We start from the raw sequence: 20,546 nt of genomic DNA, 5'->3' as shown, positions 1-20,546 counted from the left end.
AGGGCATGGCAGAGAAGCTACAACAGGGAGCTTGATGACATGATTCGTATCGAGTCCTCGACAAGTAATTGCAAAGAAAGCAAGCTTACTAGGAATTCTTTTGACATAAAAAGCATCAAGCGTTGACTATATAAGATTCACAAGATCTTGCTGTTTGCTCCACTCTAGCCATGAGTGCAGGTGGAAGACAAAGATTAGCCATCCATGAAGCGCACACTACATTCAGCTTCCACTGAAGAGTAAGACCAGTTTCATACCACACTTTTGTGTTTGAGTGTCTCATCTATTGTTCTTATTTCTATCGGTTGACTCGGAGTCATTACATTGATCTGGACATCCACTAAGCAGTTCACATGTCAGTCCTTTCCATTTCAGTCTCCACCATTTTAGTTGGCACTCATTATGTGAATTCATGTGGAGTTCCATGGCACCATTGCTCAAGAAGAGTATAGCAAGTCACAGTAACGAGTTTTGTCAAAATGGATTACTGTGCAGTTGTCTTAGCCAAACTTCTCCTCCTCCTCCTCCTCCTCTTCTCTTCTGTTCATCCCTTCTATCAGAGTGACACTATTCAGATCGAGCAAGTTGCACTTTTGGAGTTCAAGAAAGGCATAGTTGTCGATCCCGAAAACGTTCTTGGCAATTGGAGTGAGAGCACCTATGTCTGCTGGTGGAGTGGCATCGTTTGTGGTATGAAACCTGAAAGAGTGATCAGACTCGATCTTAGAGGTAAATCTTTGGGAGGAACAATCTCGCCATTTTTGTCGAATCTGTCTGGCCTTGCATGGCTTGATTTGTCCTTGAACTCGTTCCATGGCCGGATTCCAACTGAACTTGGATCTCTGTCTCTGTTGAGCCTGCTTGGCATGCAAGGGAATACATTACAAGGGAGGATCCCCAAGAGCTTCGCCATGCTTGCGAAGCTTCGATACATCGACCTCAGCAGTAACCAGCTTCATGGCAGACTTCCCGTCAAGTTCTTGTACAATTGCTCGCAGTTGAGCTACATGGATCTCTCCACTAATCGGTTCACTGGTTTCATTCCTCCACAGCTCGGAAACCATCTTCCTCTTCTGCAGAACCTTCTTCTGTACTCAAACCAGCTCACTGGCAGCTTCCCAGCCTCTGTGTCTAATTCGACGCTCATGGAGGAAATTGATGTTGAGGACAATTCCTTGAGTGGCAGATTACCGTCAGAAACCTTGATGCAATTGTCTTTTCTGAAGATTCTTCATCTCTCCAACAACAACTTCTCCAGTGATGATCAGAACTCCAATCTTGTCCCTTTCTTCAATGCCATCTCCAAACTGACTCATCTGGAGGAACTTGAGCTGGCAGGGAACAACCTGGGAGGTAAACTACCTGCATCTCTCGGCAATCTAAGTGTTAATCTGTCGGAAATCGATCTCCGAGGCAATCACATTCAGGGGATGATCCCATCAGAGATATCCATGCTTTCCATGTTGAATTGGCTGGATCTGTCAAACAATCTTTTGAGTGGAACTATTCCATTGGAAGTAGTTCTTCTGCCCAACCTACAAAGGCTGTGGTTGTCCAACAACTCCCTCTCAGGAGAAATCCCATCTCCTCCTCATGCTGTAAACAACATAGGGCTCTTGGACTTGTCGAAGAACAAGCTCTCTGGCCCCATTCCTACAGCCTTAGCAAATCTAACTCAGCTAAGAAGACTGATACTTAATGAGAACTTGTTATCTGGATCAATACCTTCAAGCTTGGGAAGCACAAAACTGGAGCTCTTAGACCTGTCCTACAACAGGCTCACAGGAACGGTACCAGCTGAAGTTGCAAGCTTGAGCTCCATGGCTATCTATTTCAATCTGTCACACAACCTGTTACATGGAGAACTTCCCATGGAGCTGAGCATGTTGAACAAGGTCAAGGAAATCGATCTGTCGTCGAACAACTTCAGAGGCCGCATTCCTGCAAGTCTGGGAAGCTGTGCAGTGGTCGAGCTGGTGAATCTTTCTCGCAATCATCTGCAAGGGCAGATTCCTCAGTCACTGGGTAGCCTACTGAGCATCGAATCGCTGGATTTGTCATTCAATCTCCTCTCCGGAGAAGTTCCAGCCTCGCTTCAGCACTGTGCCAGCCTCAGGCTACTCGATCTCGCTTTCAACAACTTCAGCGGACCGGTGCCGCAGGGTGGTGTCTTCGACATCTTGACATCGGAATGGATCCAAGGAAACAATTTCTGTGGGTCACTACCTGGCATTCCCAGCTGCCATCGCAAGAAGAGAAGCGCGAAACATTCTCGCAAGGCCCTCATACTGCTCGTAAGCGCCGTCACCGTATCAGCTTTCCTGGTAACAATCATCTGCGCCACAGGTTACATGATCATAAGAAAGAAGATGATCAAAAGAGAAGATGGGGATCCCGACAAGCTTTCTCTGCGCCTTTCATCGAGTCACCCGAGAATAACTTACAGAGAGCTTGTCGAGGCTACAGAAGGGTTCGAGCAAAGCCGATTGATAGGGTCCGGTAGCTTTGGACATGTCTACAGTGGAGTACTGAATGATGGCACCTTAGTTGCAGTGAAAGTTCTGCAACTCCAATCCGGCAACTCCACCAGAAGCTTCAACAGGGAATGCCATGTGCTGAAGAACATCAGGCACAGGAACCTGATGAGGATCATAACAGCTTGCAGTCTTCCAGATTTCAAGGCCTTGGTGCTCCCATTCATGGCCAATGGAAGCCTGGAGAGCCATCTCTACCCGGCGGCAGAGAAGGCAGACTGCTCGCAGCTGAGCTTAGTGGAGCGGGTGAACATCTGCAGTGACGTCGCTGAGGGCTTAGCTTACTTGCACCACCACTCACCAGTGAAAGTTATCCACTGTGATCTGAAGCCCAGCAACATCCTGCTCAATGACGACATGACTGCCCTGGTATCAGATTTCGGAATTGCAAGGCTGGTTATGACCGTGGAAGAAGCAAACGCAGCAGACGAAGCAGCATCCAACTCGACGGCCAACGTTCTCTGTGGATCGATCGGATACGTTGCTCCAGGTAAAACTTGCATCGCTTCGAATGTTTGAGATGACACGCAGTTGAATCTGAAATATGGATTTATTCAGAGTATGGATACGGTCGAGCCGCATCGATAAAGGGCGATGTCTACAGCTTTGGAATTCTGGTGCTGGAAACAGTGACCAGAAAGAGGCCGACGGACGGCATGTTTGGCGAAGGTCTGAGCTTGCAGAGATGGGTGAAGCAGCAGTACCGCAGTCGACTGGAGAGCATCGTGGACTCGAGACTGATGAGGGAGGCGTGCGATCAGAGTCTGGAGGTGAGAAACATGTATGAGGTAGCGATCGTGGAGCTGCTAGAGCTGGGTCTCGTGTGCTCCCATGAGAGCCCTTCAGGTAGGCCAACCATGCTTGATGCTGCAGATGACTTGGACAGACTGAAACATTACCTTGGAGGTGAGACAACCGCAACCTTCACATCCAGCATTGGAGTCTCATCATCCAGCATCACAACAGATCCCTGGTAGTAGTCTCTGAATGTTTCAATTTTTTGTCCTTTTGGTGTGAACACTTGGATTGCACACATTTTGATGTTGGAAGGTTTGGATGTTGGTAGATGAATATTTCCTTATTGTTGATCAGCAGTGTTGACTCCTTTACCTGATCATTGCTGCGTTGATCACAAGAAATTCCAGAGAAATAGCTTTTCTTTTCTTAGATTCGAAATCTATCGATCCCGAAGGAAAATTAATTGATCCATCACCGATGCCACCTACTCCAATTGTGCTGAAGAAGAAGGGCTTAACTCACAAATGGAATTTAAGAATCTGATGTCTTCAAATGCACAATCAATTCCAACAGGAAATACCAACCATGCCATGCTACATTGGCAAACAGTTAGAATCGCCAAATAACGATCTTGCATCTAAATTAAGTTTAATGTATAAAGAATAATAACTATATGATTATTTTTAGTCATGAAAAAGTACAACAATCAGCATCTGTTACTATGATGGATCTGCTAAGATAACAAAAGTCAACCGCTCATAATCATCAGTTCTTTATCTTTTGAGGCAGCCTCAGCTGGATGTTAGAATGAAAGCAGCAATCAGAACCATTACCTAATAATGATTTCCATCAGAATAATATGAAATGGTTTTGTGGCCACAAATGACGATGTTTTTAACATCTGATTCTATCATCCACTGCCTCAATATTTACATTATGTAGTCGGGCAATCACCTCAGCTCCTGTTAATGAAACCTAAATGACAGTATCTGGGGAAAAAAAGGATATCATTACTATTTATTGCATGTATAAGCAGCTAACTTGTAACAATATTGTGAATAGGTCAGGTATACATCAAATCCAAAAAGCCATGCAGGAAAATATAGTAATGATTACCTCTTGCTATGGTCTCAAGATCACACTCCACACGGCTAAACACTTGCAGAAACTTCTGTAACTGGTTTTTCCTTTTTCTTTGGCTGTTCCTGGGTCTTTTGCAGAACTACTTTGTTGGGCACGAGAACCATGAAAATGTTTCTTTGGCTGAAGTTTTTAGTCTCCTCGGTTGCCAGCTAAAAGTTCCAATTCAAGAAAACGAAAAGATGCACAATCAGGTTTACTGTCAGTGTTATACAGAAAATTCCTATGGAAGACTAAAGAAAATGAGAAAATTGAACTATGCATCAACCAACACATTAACCAAAAAGCAATTGGAAGGTTAAATTCATTAATCTGCTGATCAGGAAAATAAATGGTGTATATGCAGTAGAACAAGTGCAAGAAAGAAGGATTTTGTTATCTTGCCTACCATTTTGCAGGCATGCATTACCAGCTTAGGATACTTCCCCTACTAAAAAATGAGATTACTTAAAAGAAATGGCCTTATCCTGTAATTCTTAGTAAATTACTCTAGTGGACATAGAAGAAGTCAATTGTTATGGATATACAGAAATCAATACCTTCACAAGGGTACATTTATCATATATATACACAGTCAATACCGTCAATAACTAATCCACAAACCATTTGGTCCTGTTACGTATGGCTTCATATCTCTCCTTTTGTCTCCTAGGTGACATAAAGTAGCAAATACGTTTGGATCCACGAGACAGCTTTTTCAACATACAATATCCCAATTGCTTCATCTAAAATGTATCAATTTGTCATTAATGCCATACTGGTTCAAAGTGCCATTTGACACTAATGTATCAATCAATTGATTCCTGGTTCCAATAATTTGTGCTACCTTTCCAATAATACTTAAGCGGGTAATTTTCTTAATTCCTCTTTGGAGTCTGATACAAGAATGAATTAACAGGCACCTTTGAAGATTATACCATTTGACAGTCATATTTTTTATCATATTTTATGCAATCATAAGGCAGAAATAGAAGTGGTCCAAGGGAAGAATTAAATTTCCAGCCAGAATGGGGCCTTTGAGGTCACGCTAGTCATATCATGCTAAGTTGCATCATGTTGGTAAGACCTTGAAGTCCGCCATGACACTGGTGTTTGAGAACTCAGTCCAAGGATCTAGTGAACATATACAAAATTCAATACATTTCTCTGTCCAAAAGCATATATACGATAGGAAGAAATTCTTCGACACAATGATTAGGTTCATATGGAAATAACAAAAAGATTTTTTTCTAAGTAATATAGTTTAGATCAATTACCTCCCCAATATCACTCTGAAAACGCTGGATAAGTTTTATAGCAATATTCCTGAATTCATTTTCCCGGCCTTTCAAATTTACTATGATCTTAACCTGAAGGAAATTAGATGGGCAAAAGCCTCACACTTCAATCTTGCAAGAAGAATACAATGAATCAGTATGAACCTTATCTCCATCTTTAAGAAACTTCTGAGCAGCTTTTAGCCTCACAGAATAATCATGAGAGTCAATGTTGTACCTGTCATTGGATATGTAAGCTTGTCTGGCTACAATGCAATTTGTAAATCATAAAACCAAGCACAAAATGTTAAAAAATTAAACTTGTTGAAATAAGAATACTTCAGATGAATGACAACATGATATTTCAAACTCATGGATCACACATTACTGAACATAGACAACATCACTCACATGATTAACACCAATAAATAGCTGACTGAATTCTACACTTTAACAAATTTGGAAGAAAAAATATAAATGTCCATGAGAAAATCAGCTGAACTACATTATTAACCAAGGCATAAGGGCAGAGAAAAGAAGATGCCCAATGTATGAGAGGTGGCCTCAGTGCCCTTCCAATCTAGCTCACTATGATTGTCACACAGCTATGCAATAAATCAAGGATGTCAATATAGTAAATGTGTCATGTTAGAACGTAAGTGTTGTCCAAAAGGTTAAAGCATACCTGCGCGACATCATTAGAAATAAGTAGCTTCTGTACACTAAGAAAATAGGCATAGTAAATGCAACTCAGGAAGATAGGAAACTCAGGGTCTTCCTCTGGAATTCAAACAACAAAAAAGGTCTACTCTACTCCATGCAGATAGAAAACAAATTAGTCCTGTTTATGTGCAACTGTCACAACACCCAAAAATTTTAGTCCATGGAAAACTATACTCCTCATCAGCAAGTAAAGCTTTTCAGGTTGATGCTTGCATGTGATACATGATTAGCAAAAATCGTCTAGGTATGTGACAAACAAATTGAATATGTAATGCATAATCATCATATCCTCTAGATATCATATATTCCATGTACCACCAAGTTTGAATCAAGATGGTTATGCATTCCATGTCTAAGTTCTAGGTATTGCATGGCTAAACAGGCTAAATGTCCTCTGCAGTTAAATGGGTGTTGAAGTCACGACAAGAGATGACTGGTCACACTTGAAGCAGTGGCATCAGCAATAAGCATCTACAACTGCCAAGGCACTTTAAAAACAGTTCTCAGCAACACAATTGACAATATTGGATAGGCTATAGCATAAGAACAAACTGAAGGACAGAAGGCTCTACAAAAAGAAATTCAGATAAAATAACATGTTAAACATTATGACCATAATATCATGGAGAAGTATAAATGATGACAAGGAAATACATACCCCATTTTAAGCTCCTTAATATCCATGCGGTTTGCTGCAAATTGTAAAGAATAAATAAGTATCTGCAAATTATTTTCTTTCTCAAAAACAAAAAACAAAGGATGGGTCATTTACCAGCAGATCTCTTTTGCTGCACTTTTTTCTTCTTTTGCTGTTCATATTTATGTTTTCTGTACAAGTAAATAAATAAAATGCTGTGGAGTGATTATTTTTCATAGTGTAATATACTCAAAGATAATGTTGTAGACATTTGTAGTTGTATAAGAAGTCTAAACTATTACAACTGATAAGCAACTGGTGTCTAAGCACTAGGACAGAAAAATGTCACTAACATGAAACAATTATTGACCTACTTAAGGCAAGTGCAAAATAACTGAAACTGTCTAGTCATCATGCAGTACATACTTGTAGTCTGAACTCTCAAAGAGCCTAAGCACCGGAGGATCTGCGTCTATGGACAAAATTGCCTGAAATAAAAAAGAGTACACATGAAAAGACTTCCAGACTATCCTATCATTTAATACTGTAAGTGCTGCTTAAAAAAAATCAAAGATTTCTCATAATACCCATCATACAGATAACTAAGAAAAATAGTAGAACAGCAGGTCAAACTGTTGAACCTAGGATTTTGATGATGAAATCAATTAATGAAGTTATAACCTAATCAGCGTTTGAGTGATGCAGGACTAACTTCCATCAAGGAAAGACAAATTGATTGAAACAGGAAGAATCAGACGTTGGGTCGGAGTGGAACATGTCAGAAGATTGGACGTCGAGCCAGAGGACTGATCGATGTGTCGGCTTAAGGACTTCGTGCCATGAGTTCGGGCATCGGGTCAGAAGGATCAGACATTGCGCCAAAGAGATCAGATGTTGCGGGAGGTCAATATGCCGATTGGGCAATTCGCCGAAGGAGAGAACGATGCGCCGAAGGATTGGATGAAGCACTGGATGAACCAATGACATGCCGGACAACATAGGATTCATACTTGCAATCATGTTTTTCTAGATCGAAGTAGTTTAGGTTGTAACTGAGTTGGTTTTGGATGTAACCATGCCATCAATTAGGGGCCCATTGGGCCTGATTTGGGGTTGAGATGGGCCTATTGGGAGGCCCATTCAGTGACCCATAGATGGGTTAGGTAGTGGCACCGCTAGAACAGCCAGACATAGTCTCCCAAGCAGTGTCAGGCGGTGGTATCGCTAGTGTCAGGCGGTGGTACCGTCAGATTGGGCAGTGGCATTGCCCAGTGTCAGTCTGGCAGGCGATGGTACCGCCAGTTGTCAGCTTGGCAGGCGATGGTACCGCTAGGACTCGAGAAACCCGGGATGAGAACTTTTTTATCTCCATTTTTGAAGTTATTTGGGATATATAAATACCCCACTCTTTCCTGCTTGGGTAAGCAAGAAAAAGAAAAAAAAAGAGGAAAAGAATCCTTGAGAAAAAAGTTGTAATCTCTCTTTAGTTACTGAGTCTCTTCCTCCTAGAAGATTTCTGAGGAGTGAGGTCTAAAAGAGAAGTGTAAATGTTCTCTCCTGAACCTATGAATAGGAGAAAGAGTTGTAAGAGGGTAGTTGATCTTCGCCCGTTGAAAAAAGATCGGTAGTGAAAGCCAGTGGCCTCGAGTGAAGAGGAATCGGGAGTGAACGTAGGTCGAGTCGACCGAACCACTATAAATCGGTTTGTATTTACTTTATGCTTTTCATTCTTATTACAAATTGATTTACTTATTCACTACGCTTACGAACACTTTCAAGTTAAACGTCTTTCTAATACGGGCTTTATCGAATGAAGTTTTCTGAATCGACATAATTTTACGTAAGCACTAATTCACCCTCCCTCTTAGTGCCGAAACGGTCATAACAGTTGGTATCAGAGCCAAGTTTTTCTCGACTGGTTTAACACTCAAGAGAATGGCTTTTACCGACAATCTAGAGGGATACTCTATCACTCGACCTCCTATGTTCAATGGGACGGACTACACATATTGGAAAACACGAATAAGAGTTTTCTTGTTTTCTATGAACTTAGATTTATGGAATATTATCGAATATGGTTTTCAAACACCTTTTAAACCTATGAATGAATGGAATGATTTTGAGAAAAAATCGCTTTCGTTAAATGCTAAAGTTATGAATGCTTTGGACAAAAATGAGTTTAATCGTATTTCGATATGCGAAACTGTATATGACATTTGGCACACTCTTGAAATTACACATGAACTCATGAAGACACAAGTAGAGTTAAAGAATCTAAAATCAATCTTTTAATGCATAGTTTTGAATTGTTTCGGATTGAACCAAACGAAACCATTGGAGATATGTACACCCGTTTTACGAATGTCGTCAATGGTTTGAAAACACTTGGTAAATGTTTTTCGAACCTTGAACTTGTTAATAAAATTTTACGATCTCTTTCTAAAAATTGGGATCCAAAAGTAACTGCTATTCAAAAAGCAAAGAACTTAAACTACTTTCCACTTGAAGAACTTATAGAGTCATTAATGACCTATGAAATGACGTGCAAGACACATGATGAACATGAGAACAACCTTCCAAAAGAACATGAAGGATTTGACACTTAGAACAAAAAAAGACCATTCGAACGAAAGCTCAAGTGATGATGACTTTGAACACCTCATAAGAAAATTTAAAAAGTTTATAAAACAAGAATCTAAGAAAAAAAACGAACTTAAAAAGAAGAGACTGCCAAAGAAAAAGAAAGCATTCAAGGTGACATGGGATGAATCAAGTGCATCTAAAGACGAAAAGCAAACCAATGAAGGCGAGGTGGCAAACTACGCTTTGGTGGCTTTCGACGATGAGGTATGCGACTCAATTGAAACTTCTTTACTTTACAACAAATTACTTGATGCTTTTCATGATCTGTATGATGAATTTAAATTAGTTGGTAAAAAATATAAATTGTTAAAAAAGAATCATACTTCTATTTCTAGTAAATTTAAAATTTTAAAAAATGAGCATGGCAATTATATGTTAACTCCTTGCATTTAGTATGAAGAGTTAGATTCACTTAAGAAAGAAAATTTGTTATTAGAACAAGCATTAGAAAATTTTAAAATTGGTAGCAAATCATTAAACATGATTCTTGTCAATAAGGGTCATGTTCGTAGAAATGAAGGAATCAACTTTGTGAATAACACTCAACAAAAACCAATCACATTTGTTAAAGGACCAACATTGCATGTTTCCTTTAAGGTTAGGTGTAATTATTATGGTCGATGTAGTCATTTTCTTATAAATGTTTATTTAAAAAGTATGACCCACATAAATTGAATGACTTAATGTCAAAAATTAAAATAGGTAGATCCAACCACGAGGGACCCAAAGCTAAATGAGTACCTAGAACAAACCCACCCTTCTTGTAGACATTTCTAAAATCGAAAGCTAGGAGCAAAAGATGATATTTTGATTGTGAATGCCCAAGACTTATGATCGGAGATCCAATATACTTTTCAAAGCTCCCCAGCCGAAACAATAAATGAAAGATTATTAGAATTAAAATTATTAACAAATATTTTCATTAAAGATGTTTTATTTTTTAATGTGTTATACTATTGATCTTTGTCATGACAAAACTTATTTTTCAGTTCTAAACGATAATGCATGGATTTGGCATAAAAAACAAAGGTATGCTTGTATAAAATAAATCATATAAATTGAAACACAAAAAGGGGAATGCAATTCTTTTGAAAATGTCTTTATCTCTATCCTATCGAGTTTTCAATTACAAATTAATGAATCTATTTATATCATTTTGAATCTCTTGAAAGTGATTTTGATGATTTGACAAATTGAATTTGAATGAGTTTTATTCAAATCTTTCATTTGATGCTTAAGATTTTTTATGAATCAAGATCTTTGATCTCCTATGCTTCTTTTTTCTATTTACTAAAGAGGAGAATTATCCAAATGAATCATGGTTTCTCTTTTGATTTCTCGAAATTATAACTTAAGATGTTTTTTTATGAATCAAGATCGTTTACTATGATTCTTTCTTTTCACTATTTGACTTATCCAAATAAATCATGATATGTCACTTGACTTCTTGATGTTTACAACTTGAGTTTTATTATGTACAATTCCTTTGTATCTATGGTTGTATACCTTTTATCATGATTTGAAAATTGATGTAAAGGGAAAAGAATTATAACATTGTATTATTCCCTTCTTTTTTACCAAGGTCTACCGTACCGAAGCGTATCGCCCGTACTGGGTGGTACATACCGGTCCGACAGGTTACCGGTACGCGGATCGCCCGGTACCGCTATAGTGCTACAGTACTATACTGTAGCATTGCTACAGTACTATACTGTAGCATTGCTACAGTATGAAAAAAATAAAAAAATATTCGATACACCAGGGTGTACCGCTCGGTACGCCCTGATGTATCGCCCGGTACATCGGTACCGTACTGTACCGAGCCTGGGTCGAAATGCCGGTACGGTACGATACAGCGAACCTTGTTTTTTACAATAACAAAGGGGGGAGAAAGTTTTGCTAGCTTGCACATCGCAAAGAAAAGAAAAATTGCTAGCTTGCACATCGCAAAGAAAAACAATAAGTGTTAGCTTACTCATCTCAAGAGAAGCAAAAATTGCTATCTTGCATATCTCAAAAGAGAAACAAGAATTGCTAAACTTGCACATTTCAAAAAGAAGTAAAATTGCTAAACTTGCACATCTCAAGAGAAGCAAAAAGTGCTAGCTTACTCATCTCAAGATGCAAAACTTACAAACTTGCACGTCTTAAAAGAGAAACAAGAATTACTAGCTTGCACATTTCAAGTAGAAATAAATATTGTTAACTTTCACATATCTAAAACTTGTTAATTTGCATGTTCTAAAGTGACGTATAACTTGCATGTTTCAAAAACTTGCTAGTTGCACTTTTCTCCTTTTTATTAATGACAAAGGGGGAGAAGTTATGATGATGATTTAAAATTTGAATCATGCATGGTATGATGTACTTTGATGTTTTCAAAATTATGATTTAAAATTTTGATGTTTTGGAATTATACATCATGATGATTTGAAATTATATTTATAATGATGATGTATGCAATGATTTGCATATGATGAAAGTAATGTTTATGATGATATAATATGTTACATATGATTAAAATCGTTTCAAGTTGGATTAGAAGGATATCATTTATTTGAATTTAAAGTTTAATTCAATATGACATAGAGATAGGGGGAGTTTAGTTTAAACTCCATCATCAATTGGTTTTCATCATAAAAAATAGGGAGATTGTTGAATCTCGGATTTTGATGATAAAATCAATTGATGAAGTTATGACCTAAGCAACGTTTGAGTGGCGCAAGACTAACTTCGATCAAGTAAAGACAAATTGATTGAAGCAAGAAGAATCAAACATTGGGCCAGAGTGGAAGTCAGAAGATTGGACGTCGGACCGGAGGACTGGTTGACGTGCCGATAGAAGGACTTCGTGCCATGAGTTTGAGCATCGGGCTAGAAGGATCGCGCCAAGGAGATCGGATGTTGCGGGAGGTCAACATACCGATTAGGCAATACGTCGAAGGAGAGGACGATGCGCCGAAGGATTGAACGAAGCACCAAATGAACCAATGACATGCCGGACAACATAGGATTTATACTTATAATCATGTTTGTTTAGATCAAAGTAGTTTAGGTTGTAACTGAGTTGGTTTTGGGTGTAACCATGCCAACTCAATTAGGGGCCCATTGGGTCCGATTTGGGGCTGAGTTGATCCCATTGGGAGACCCATTCAGTGACTCATAGATGGGTTAGGCGATGGCACCGCCAGAACAAGCAGTGATACCGCTAGTGCCAGGCGGTGATACAACCTAGTGTCAGTCTGGCAAGCGGTGGTACCACCCAGACTAGGCGATGGTACCGCCAGCTGTCAACTTGGCACGCGATGGTACCGCCAGGACCCAGGAAACCCGGGATAAGACCTTTTTTTGCTTCATTTTTGAAGTCATTTGGGGTCTATAAATACCCCACTCTTTCCTGCTTAGGTAAGCAAGAAAAAGAAAAAAAAAAGGAGAAATAACCATTAAGAAAAAATTTTTAATCTCTCTTAGTTAGTGAGTCTCTTTCTCCTAAAGTTAGAAGTTTTCTAAAGGAGAAGTGAAGTCTAAAAAATGTGTAAAGGTTCTCTCCTGAGCCTGTGAAAAGGAAAAAGAGTTGTAAGAGGATAGTTGATTTTCGTCCGTTGAAAGAAGATTGATAGTGAAAACCGGTGGCCTCGAATGAAAAGGAATCAAGAGTGGATGTAAGTCGGGACGACCGAACCACTATAAATCAGTTTGCATTTACTTTATGCTTTTCATTCTCATTACAAACTGATTTACTTATTCACTACGTTTACGAATGCTTTCAAGTTAAACGTCTTTCCGATATGGGCTTTATCGAACGAAGTTTTTCGAATTGACGTAATTTTACGTAAGCACTAATTCACCCAGTGTCAGTCTGGCAGGCGATGGTACCGCCCAGACTAGGCGATGGTACCGCCAGTTGTCAGCTTGGCACGCGATGGTACCGCCAGGACCCAGGAAACCCGGGATGAGACCTTTTTTGGCTTCATTTTTAAAGTCATTTGGGGTCTATAAATACCCAACTCTTTCATGCTTAGGTAAGCAAGAAAAAGAGAAAAAAAAGGAGAAAGAATCATTAAGAAAAAATTTTTAATCTCTCTTAGTTAGTGAGTCCCTTTCTCTTAGAGTTAGAAGTTTTCTAAGGGAGAAGTGAGGTCTAAAAGAGGTGTAAAGGTTCTCTCCTGAGCCTGTGAAAAGGAAAAAGAGTTGTAAGAGGATAGTTGATTTTCGCCCGTTGAAAGAAGATTGATAATGAAAACCGGTGGCCTCGAATGAAAAGGAATCAAGAGTGGACATAAGTCGGGACGACCGAACCACTATAAATCGGTTTGCATTTACTTATGCTTTTCATTCTCATTACAAACTTATTTACTTATTCACTACGTTTACGAATGCTTTCAAGTTTTCAAATTGACATTATGTTACTTTGATGGAGAGAAAGTGTATATATTAGTTACCCAGGCATCATTCCAGATAAACTCTATGTCAATTCAGTTGCCATGCTGATGAAATACTCAGATTTTCGTCTTAGTCCAAACTTTAAATCTTAGTGAGTCTCAATATTCATACTGGTCATCCTTTCTGCCATGACAGATTATATAACTTCCCTGCTAAATTTTAGCAGGCACAGGGAGTGTCTATACCTATAACTCGCATCATGCATCTACGCTTATTTGGCATCATCTTTTGCTGCTTCTTTAGAATTACAGAACTGCTGTACTGTGTTAATGAGCTGGTTTACCAACAAACTGAAAAGTCTTAACTTTAAGTCAATAACATTGTGGGATGACCAAAATTCACAAATTGATTATACTTGTACATATATTTTTCTGTAATTTCTTTCCCCAACTATTAAGTTACTCGTTCCAAATTAATCTTGTTTTATCCTAGAATCAAGATAAATAAAAGCATTTTATTTGCAAATATTTATAGTCATAAGCATCAGACTTGCTAATAAGACATACCAGAATCAGATCAGCATCATCTGCCATCTGTATGGCCTCATCGATTGACACCACACCAAGCTACAGAGAAAAGCACATAGAGTAACCCACTGAAAGATGCAGATGATAAGACTAGCACCAAAGAATGGCAGGAATCCAGACTAACCATATTTTGCTGCTCGTCTAATAACCTTACAGAAGATGACCTGAAACAAGATAAGGAAAATGATACTTGCATGGCCCAGTTAATAGTAAGAGGTAAACCAAAAATTCATTAAATGTAATAAGTGGATGGATTCTCTGGCAGAATGATTTGGCAATACCAGCATAAGCCTCTAAGGATCCATCATAACACAAGTAGATCTTTCATCAATACATCAAGAACAAAGATTAAGAATGCAGGTCATGAGATTAAAATATGGCTCACAGTCAAAAGTTCATCATTTCTTCCAAACATCGGATAGTGCAATTCGAAGCCTCACCAAACATTTTAATCTTCTAAGTAGAAAAAAACATTTCAATTCCGAACCTTTACTTTTCATCAACAACGCTTTAAAGATCTCCGTTTCAAGCAAAGTAGTCATCGGTACCAGAAAGAAAAGATAGACCCCTAAATGTCCGTGCACCAAAGAATTCAATCACGGGGAGAAAGAAAAAGCATACTTGACCCTGTCAAGGTCGAGGGCAGGATCGTAGTCCGGGTCCGCAGCGGCGCGGCCATCTATCGGGCGCCTCCTGGATGGGCCACGCCAATTACCCCCACCGCCAAAGCGGGCGACCACGGCTACGAGGGGACGGCGACCCCTGACCCGGTTCGTAGGGATTTTGAATGGGAGGGGAAGCAGCGCCGCGCGGAGGCGCCTCGAGGGGTCGGAGACGGGGGAAGACAAGGAGGGCGAAGGGTTGAAGGAACAGACGGCGATTCTAGCCATACTTCAGCTTCGATGGAACACCGGCGACGATGAGTAGCAGGTGGATAAGAAATTAGAAACCTTAAACCCTTAATGCTCTCCTCCGCGAGTGGTGAAGGAGGGAAGGAGGAGGAGGACGGATTAATGCGGGGTTTGGATCAAATGCCATGAGCGCAGAGCAACAGATTTTGTTGGTGGGCTTCATCTTCTTATCCACACGACGCGCTCGAAAGGCGGATGCGAATGGGCAGTGTTTCTCACCCGTGTTTCTGTTTGTTTTGTTTTGTTTTTCCTGTTTTCCTAATCTTAAGTGCTAGAAACAGAAACAACACGGTGGAGTAGTAAGGATGATGTTTTTTGTTTTATAAAACAAGTTTGATGGTCGCGGGAACTTGTAATAACGATCATAATAATTTTAATAGCAAGTATATTTCCAGTTACAAATTTTAATACTATTTATTCATTAAAAAATTCAGGTTAATAATTTCTATATGCATGCATCTCTTCATCTATTAAAAGCCTCAATATGTACCTTAAAAAAACCACCATCATAATAATCTTTTTAAAGATGTTATTGTCAATGAAAATTTTAAGTAACAATCAAATAATAGACAATTTTAAATATGGTAAATACATTTGTTTAGTTGCTACAAAATATTATGGAGATGTTCCTGATTGGTTTTCACATAATTCATATTAGTGTAGTCATCAGCCACATCCTCTTTGATGTGATAGAATAAAAATAGATAACACCATGGAATCGTCTCGCAGGTTCTCGCAGGCCACCGTAGAACTCACCCTTATCTTCTCACTCACAGATGCATCTCCTCCTTCCTGTTTCAGTGGCAGCGTCTGCTGGATATCGTCAGCTCTCTGGAAACCTCTCCTACCATTCACCCCTGCCTTCCTTCCCACCTGTCCGCCGTCCACAGCTCCCACCTCTCACTCTCTCAACACCGCTTAATCCTGCGCGCATCAGAAGCTACTAGAAGAGCACATCCCTTGCCGTGCTTTCGAGACTCCGGTCAAAACATGGTCAAAGAATTGCCATGGAGTCGTAGTGTCTCCATCCTACCGTTCGAATGAAGTAACATATAGTCACGGTGTAAGGGCTTTTCAGTAACTTCATCGCATGCTGCTCCCCGAGACTTCTACCGGCTTCCTGTGCTGCTGCCTTCGAGAACAAGCGCTCTGCTATATATATGATACCTTCCTTCATGTCCGATTGCATCGAATCAACAAGTACAGGTAGAAGAAGAAGATTTGAGATGGCTACCGTTGGGAAGGGAAAGGGGATAGGGATCGACCTGGGGACGACGTACAGCTGCGTGGGGGTGTGGATGAACGACCGGGTGGAGATCATCCCCAATGACCAGGGCAACCGCACCACGCCCTCCTACGTTGCCTTCACCGACACCGAGCGCCTGGTGGGCGACGCCGCGAAGAACCAGGTGGCCATGAACCCCAACAACACTGTCTTCGACGCCAAGCGCCTCATCGGCCGCCGCTACTCCGACCCTTCTGTCCAGTCCGACATGAAGCTCTGGCCCTTTCGCGTCATACCCGGGCCCGGGGACAAGCCCCTGATCGTCGTCACCTACAAGGGCGAGGAGAAGCGCTTCACCGCGGAGGAGATCTCCTCCATGGTCCTCTCAAAGATGCGGGAGGTTGCCGAGGCGTTCCTGGGGCAAACTATCAAGGACGCCGTCGTCACCGTGCCCGCCTACTTCAACGACTCACAGCGCCAGGCCACCAAGGACGCCGGCTCCATTGCGGGGCTCAACGTCATCCGCATGATCAACGAACCCACTGCCGCCGCCATCGCCTACGGCCTCGACAAGAAGGCCGCTCGCACCGGCGAGAAGAACGTCCTTATCTTCGACCTCGGCGGTGGCACCTTCGACGTCTCCCTCCTCACCATCGAGGAGGGAATCTTCGAGGTCAAGGCCACCGCGGGTGACACCCACCTGGGCGGGGAGGACTTCGACAACCGCCTCGTCAACCACTTCGTGTCTGAGTTCAGGCGCAAGCACAAGAAGGACATCAGCGGCAACGCCCGTGCCCTGCGCCGTCTGCGCACCGCATGCGAGCGCGCCAAGCGCACCCTCTCCTCCACCAGTCAGACGACAATCGAGGTTGACTCCCTCAACGAGGGCGTCGACTTCTACGTTACCATCACCCGCGCCCGCTTCGAGGAGCTCTGCATGGACCTCTTCCGAAAGTGCATGGACCCCGTCGAGAAGGTCCTCCGCGACGCCAAGATCGACAAGGGGCAGGTGGACGAGGTCGTCCTCGTTGGTGGCAGCACCAGGATCCCCAAGATCCAGCAGATGCTGCAGGACTTCTTCAACGGCAAGGAGCTGTGCAAGAGCATCAACCCGGACGAGGCCGTGGCCTACGGCGCCGCGGTGCAGGCCGCCATACTCACAGGCGAGGGCGACGAGAAGGTACAGGACCTGCTCCTGCTCGACGTCACCCCGCTCAGCCTCGGCCTGGAGACTGCCGGCGGGGTGATGACCGTCCTGATCCCTAGGAACACCACCATCCCCACCAAAAAGGAGCAGGTCTTCTCCACCTACTCCGACAACCAGCCGGGAGTCCTCATCCAGGTCTACGAGGGCGAGCGAGCCCGGACGAAGGACAACAACCTCCTCGGCAAGTTCGAGCTCACCGGCATTCCCCCGGCGCCGAGGGGGGTCCCGCAGATCAACGTGACCTTCGACATCGACGCAAACGGCATCCTGAACGTCTCCGCGGAGGACAAGACGGCCGGCGTGAAGAACAAGATCACCATCACCAACGACAAGGGCAGGCTGAGCAAGGACGAGATCGAGAGGATGGTGAAGGACGCGGAGAAGTACAAGGCGGAGGACGAGGAGGTGAAGAAGAAGGTGGAAGCGAAGAACAGCCTGGAGAACTACGCCTACAACATGAGGAACACCGTGAGGGACGACAAGATCAAGAACAAGCTAAGCGAGGGGGATCGGGAGAAGATCGGGAGGGCGGTGGAGGAGGCGATATCGTGGCTGGAGGGAAACCAGCTAGCAGAGGTGGAGGAGTTGGAGCACAAGCTGAGGGAACTGGAGGACACCTGTAACCCCATCATTGCAAAGATGTATCAAGGAGACGCCGGGGGCGCCGCGGCCGGGTCAGCACCGGGTGGGGAAGATGGGTACGGCTGGAGTGGTGCCGGTGGCGGCGGGGCCGGGGCCGGGCCGAAGATAGAGGAAGTGGACTGAAGGTGTTGTGTGAGATGCCATAGAGAAGTAGACCGAAGGTGTTTGTGTCTAGTCTGTGAGTGACGATGGACGGATGGTACACGGTTGTCAAGTTCTTCAAGTCTTTATCAGTAGTTTCTTCATCGGTAGCTGTGACTCTACTGTCTGTTCGTGTACATCAAATGGAAACTAGACGTTTACTAAGCTTGCTTTCTTTCGTCCATGTTTGCTGTTCCAAGGACCTGAGAGGGACCGGCGTCACAAGCTGTTGGGCAGCTTGTGTGTACAAAGATAAGTGAAAACGACTGAGCTGAAACTGGCAGCTGGTAGCTATAGCACGCATAGGCTACGTGAGGAGGATGGAACCAGTTATCGTATTTGAGAGATTTGAAGAATATGATGGAATTGCTGGTTGAGTCGGCTGCGCCTGCGACCATTGCTTTGCCCTCCTCGGTTTGTATCGATGACATCGCTAACAGTATATCTGTTAATTTAAAGATTTATTTATTTTAGGAGAATTTTAATTTTTTTTCTTTTTTATTTATTAAATAAGTTGATTAATATAATTTAAAGATAAAAGCTTTTTTGTATTTAAATTATTATTTTAATTTATAAACAGATGTATTTATTAGAGCTCAAGTCAAAGATAGTTGAATGTCTTAAGAAGTTTAATATAATTTTTTTTTCATTTTCATCCTTTTTTTTATTTTATTTGATTTTATCTTGAGTTTGTTATTACTATTTGGAAAAGAGTATACTGTATTTTCTTTCTTTCATCCTATAGTTTCAAATTCATAATATGTATTTCAATATTTTCGTAGTAGTAAAAAAAAGATTACTTAGATTACAATAGTCAAGTTATCTTATCTTATAGGGAAAGATCCTTGGGATGTGGTCGGGATGTGGTCGGTGACAATACAACAACAATTTTAGATGGAAGAGTTGGATGACATTAAATGTAAATACTGAATTTATGTTAAAGAGATCTATCTCTTATGATAACTTTGAATACATCATTGATTGTAAATCGACTTTAATATTTGAAGAAGAATTTAGCAAATATTATTTAATATCTTAATTTTTTTAATACTTTTTAAAGATTAAAAATTTATATTTAGCGATATCATTCTTATATCCAAATGAGTAAATTTTTGATGCACGAAACGTTATATTATTTGTGGTATTTAAAAATATATTTTTTATGTTATATCTATGCAAGATGGGTTCAATAACCATCTGTAGTAGAGTTGAAAAATCTTCTTAAAATTAAAAAATCTTTTTATTTCTTAGGAATCACTAGCTCATCAAATGATGGGAGTTTCTACTTTGGAAGGAGATGAAGATATCCTTTTTTATAAATAAAAATTAATAATAAAAAAATAAAGAGAAGAATTATGATGTTAACAATAAGTCAAGAGTTTTCTTTAAGCAATGGTATAAATCAAAACAAGATCAAGTATTATAGGTATGATTAGAACATATTAAGAAAAATTATTATATTAATATTAAAAGTGAAAATATTGTAAATAAATAATATTGTTCCAATGCTATCAATAAATATTGGGACAAATGTTTTATGATTGAAACTATTTTAGTGAAAGTTATGATATCCATTAATTTCAAATATAATTGGATAGTTGATTCAAGATGTAGTTGATACCAAATTCATTGGTAATGATTCTACTACATTGAGTGTGTAAATCTCTTCTGTTATAAATGTAGTTGATACATTAAATTATTTTCTTTTTTGATCCTAATAAAATCAAGTTTCTTTGCAACATAAAGAATTAAATATAAATACAATATACACACTAATAA

The 20,546-nt window shown here is 40.8% G+C and overlaps 3 protein-coding genes across 4 annotated transcripts; 2 read left to right on the top strand and 1 right to left on the bottom strand.

Moving 5' to 3' along the window:
* Positions 1–31: 31 nt before the first annotated feature.
* Positions 32–3,651, top strand: LOC103983936 (putative leucine-rich repeat receptor-like serine/threonine-protein kinase At2g24130). The gene is made up of 2 exons (XM_009401293.3): positions 32–3,024; positions 3,093–3,651. Exons 1-2 carry the CDS (start codon positions 480–482, stop codon positions 3,509–3,511), a joined length of 2,964 nt encoding a protein of 987 aa, XP_009399568.2. The 5' UTR covers positions 32–479; the 3' UTR covers positions 3,512–3,651.
* A 277-nt stretch (positions 3,652–3,928) lies between these two features.
* Positions 3,929–15,745, bottom strand: LOC135612165 (translation initiation factor IF3-2, chloroplastic-like). 2 transcript variants are annotated; one of them, XM_065108047.1, is made up of 10 exons: positions 15,263–15,745; positions 14,766–14,805; positions 14,621–14,680; positions 7,455–7,516; positions 7,164–7,243; positions 7,050–7,083; positions 5,834–5,906; positions 5,669–5,761; positions 4,389–4,564; positions 3,929–4,261 (listed from the first exon to the last, which is right to left on the bottom strand). In XM_065108047.1, the coding sequence occupies exons 1-9, from the start codon at positions 15,529–15,531 to the stop codon at positions 4,424–4,426; spliced, it is 852 nt and encodes a 283-aa protein (XP_064964119.1). In that variant the 5' UTR covers positions 15,532–15,745; the 3' UTR covers positions 3,929–4,261; positions 4,389–4,423. The 2 variants fall into 2 exon arrangements, with proteins under 2 accessions (XP_064964119.1, XP_064964120.1); XM_065108048.1 differs by having other exon boundaries at positions 7,164–7,219; positions 15,263–15,741.
* Positions 15,746–16,753: 1,008 nt separating this feature from the next.
* LOC103983934 (heat shock 70 kDa protein-like) lies at positions 16,754–18,896 on the top strand. Its single transcript, XM_009401291.3, has one exon. It carries the CDS (start codon positions 16,779–16,781, stop codon positions 18,747–18,749), a length of 1,971 nt encoding a protein of 656 aa, XP_009399566.3. The 5' UTR covers positions 16,754–16,778; the 3' UTR covers positions 18,750–18,896.
* Positions 18,897–20,546: the final 1,650 nt, after the last annotated feature.

Source organism: Musa acuminata, chromosome BXJ2-5, assembly GCF_036884655.1.
Source record: "Musa acuminata AAA Group cultivar baxijiao chromosome BXJ2-5, Cavendish_Baxijiao_AAA, whole genome shotgun sequence".
Classification (NCBI taxonomy): domain Eukaryota; kingdom Viridiplantae; phylum Streptophyta; class Magnoliopsida; order Zingiberales; family Musaceae; genus Musa; species Musa acuminata.
Note: the sequence above shows the minus strand (reverse complement) of the source record. Positions and strands in the feature narration are given on the sequence as shown.

What these genes read in the sequence shown, in the direction of transcription:
- LOC103983936 (XM_009401293.3), top strand. Translation starts at nt 480, where the DNA reads ATGGATTACTGTGCAGTTGTCTTAGCCAAACTTCTCCTCCTCCTCCTC. An exon ending in GATCGGATACGTTGCTCCAG is followed by an intron (nt 3,025 to 3,092) that starts GTAAAACTTGCA and finishes GGATTTATTCAG; the next exon opens with AGTATGGATACGGTCGAGCC.
- LOC135612165 (XM_065108047.1), bottom strand. Translation starts at nt 15,531, where the DNA reads ATGGCTAGAATCGCCGTCTGTTCCTTCAACCCTTCGCCCTCCTTGTCT. An exon ending in ATGATGCTGATCTGATTCTG is followed by an intron (nt 7,517 to 14,620) that starts GTATGTCTTATT and finishes TTTTTATTTCAG; the next exon opens with GCAATTTTGTCCATAGACGC. An exon ending in ATTAAGGAGCTTAAAATGGG is followed by an intron (nt 5,907 to 7,049) that starts GTATGTATTTCC and finishes ATCCAATGACAG; the next exon opens with GTACAACATTGACTCTCATG.
- LOC103983934 (XM_009401291.3), top strand. Translation starts at nt 16,779, where the DNA reads ATGGCTACCGTTGGGAAGGGAAAGGGGATAGGGATCGACCTGGGGACG.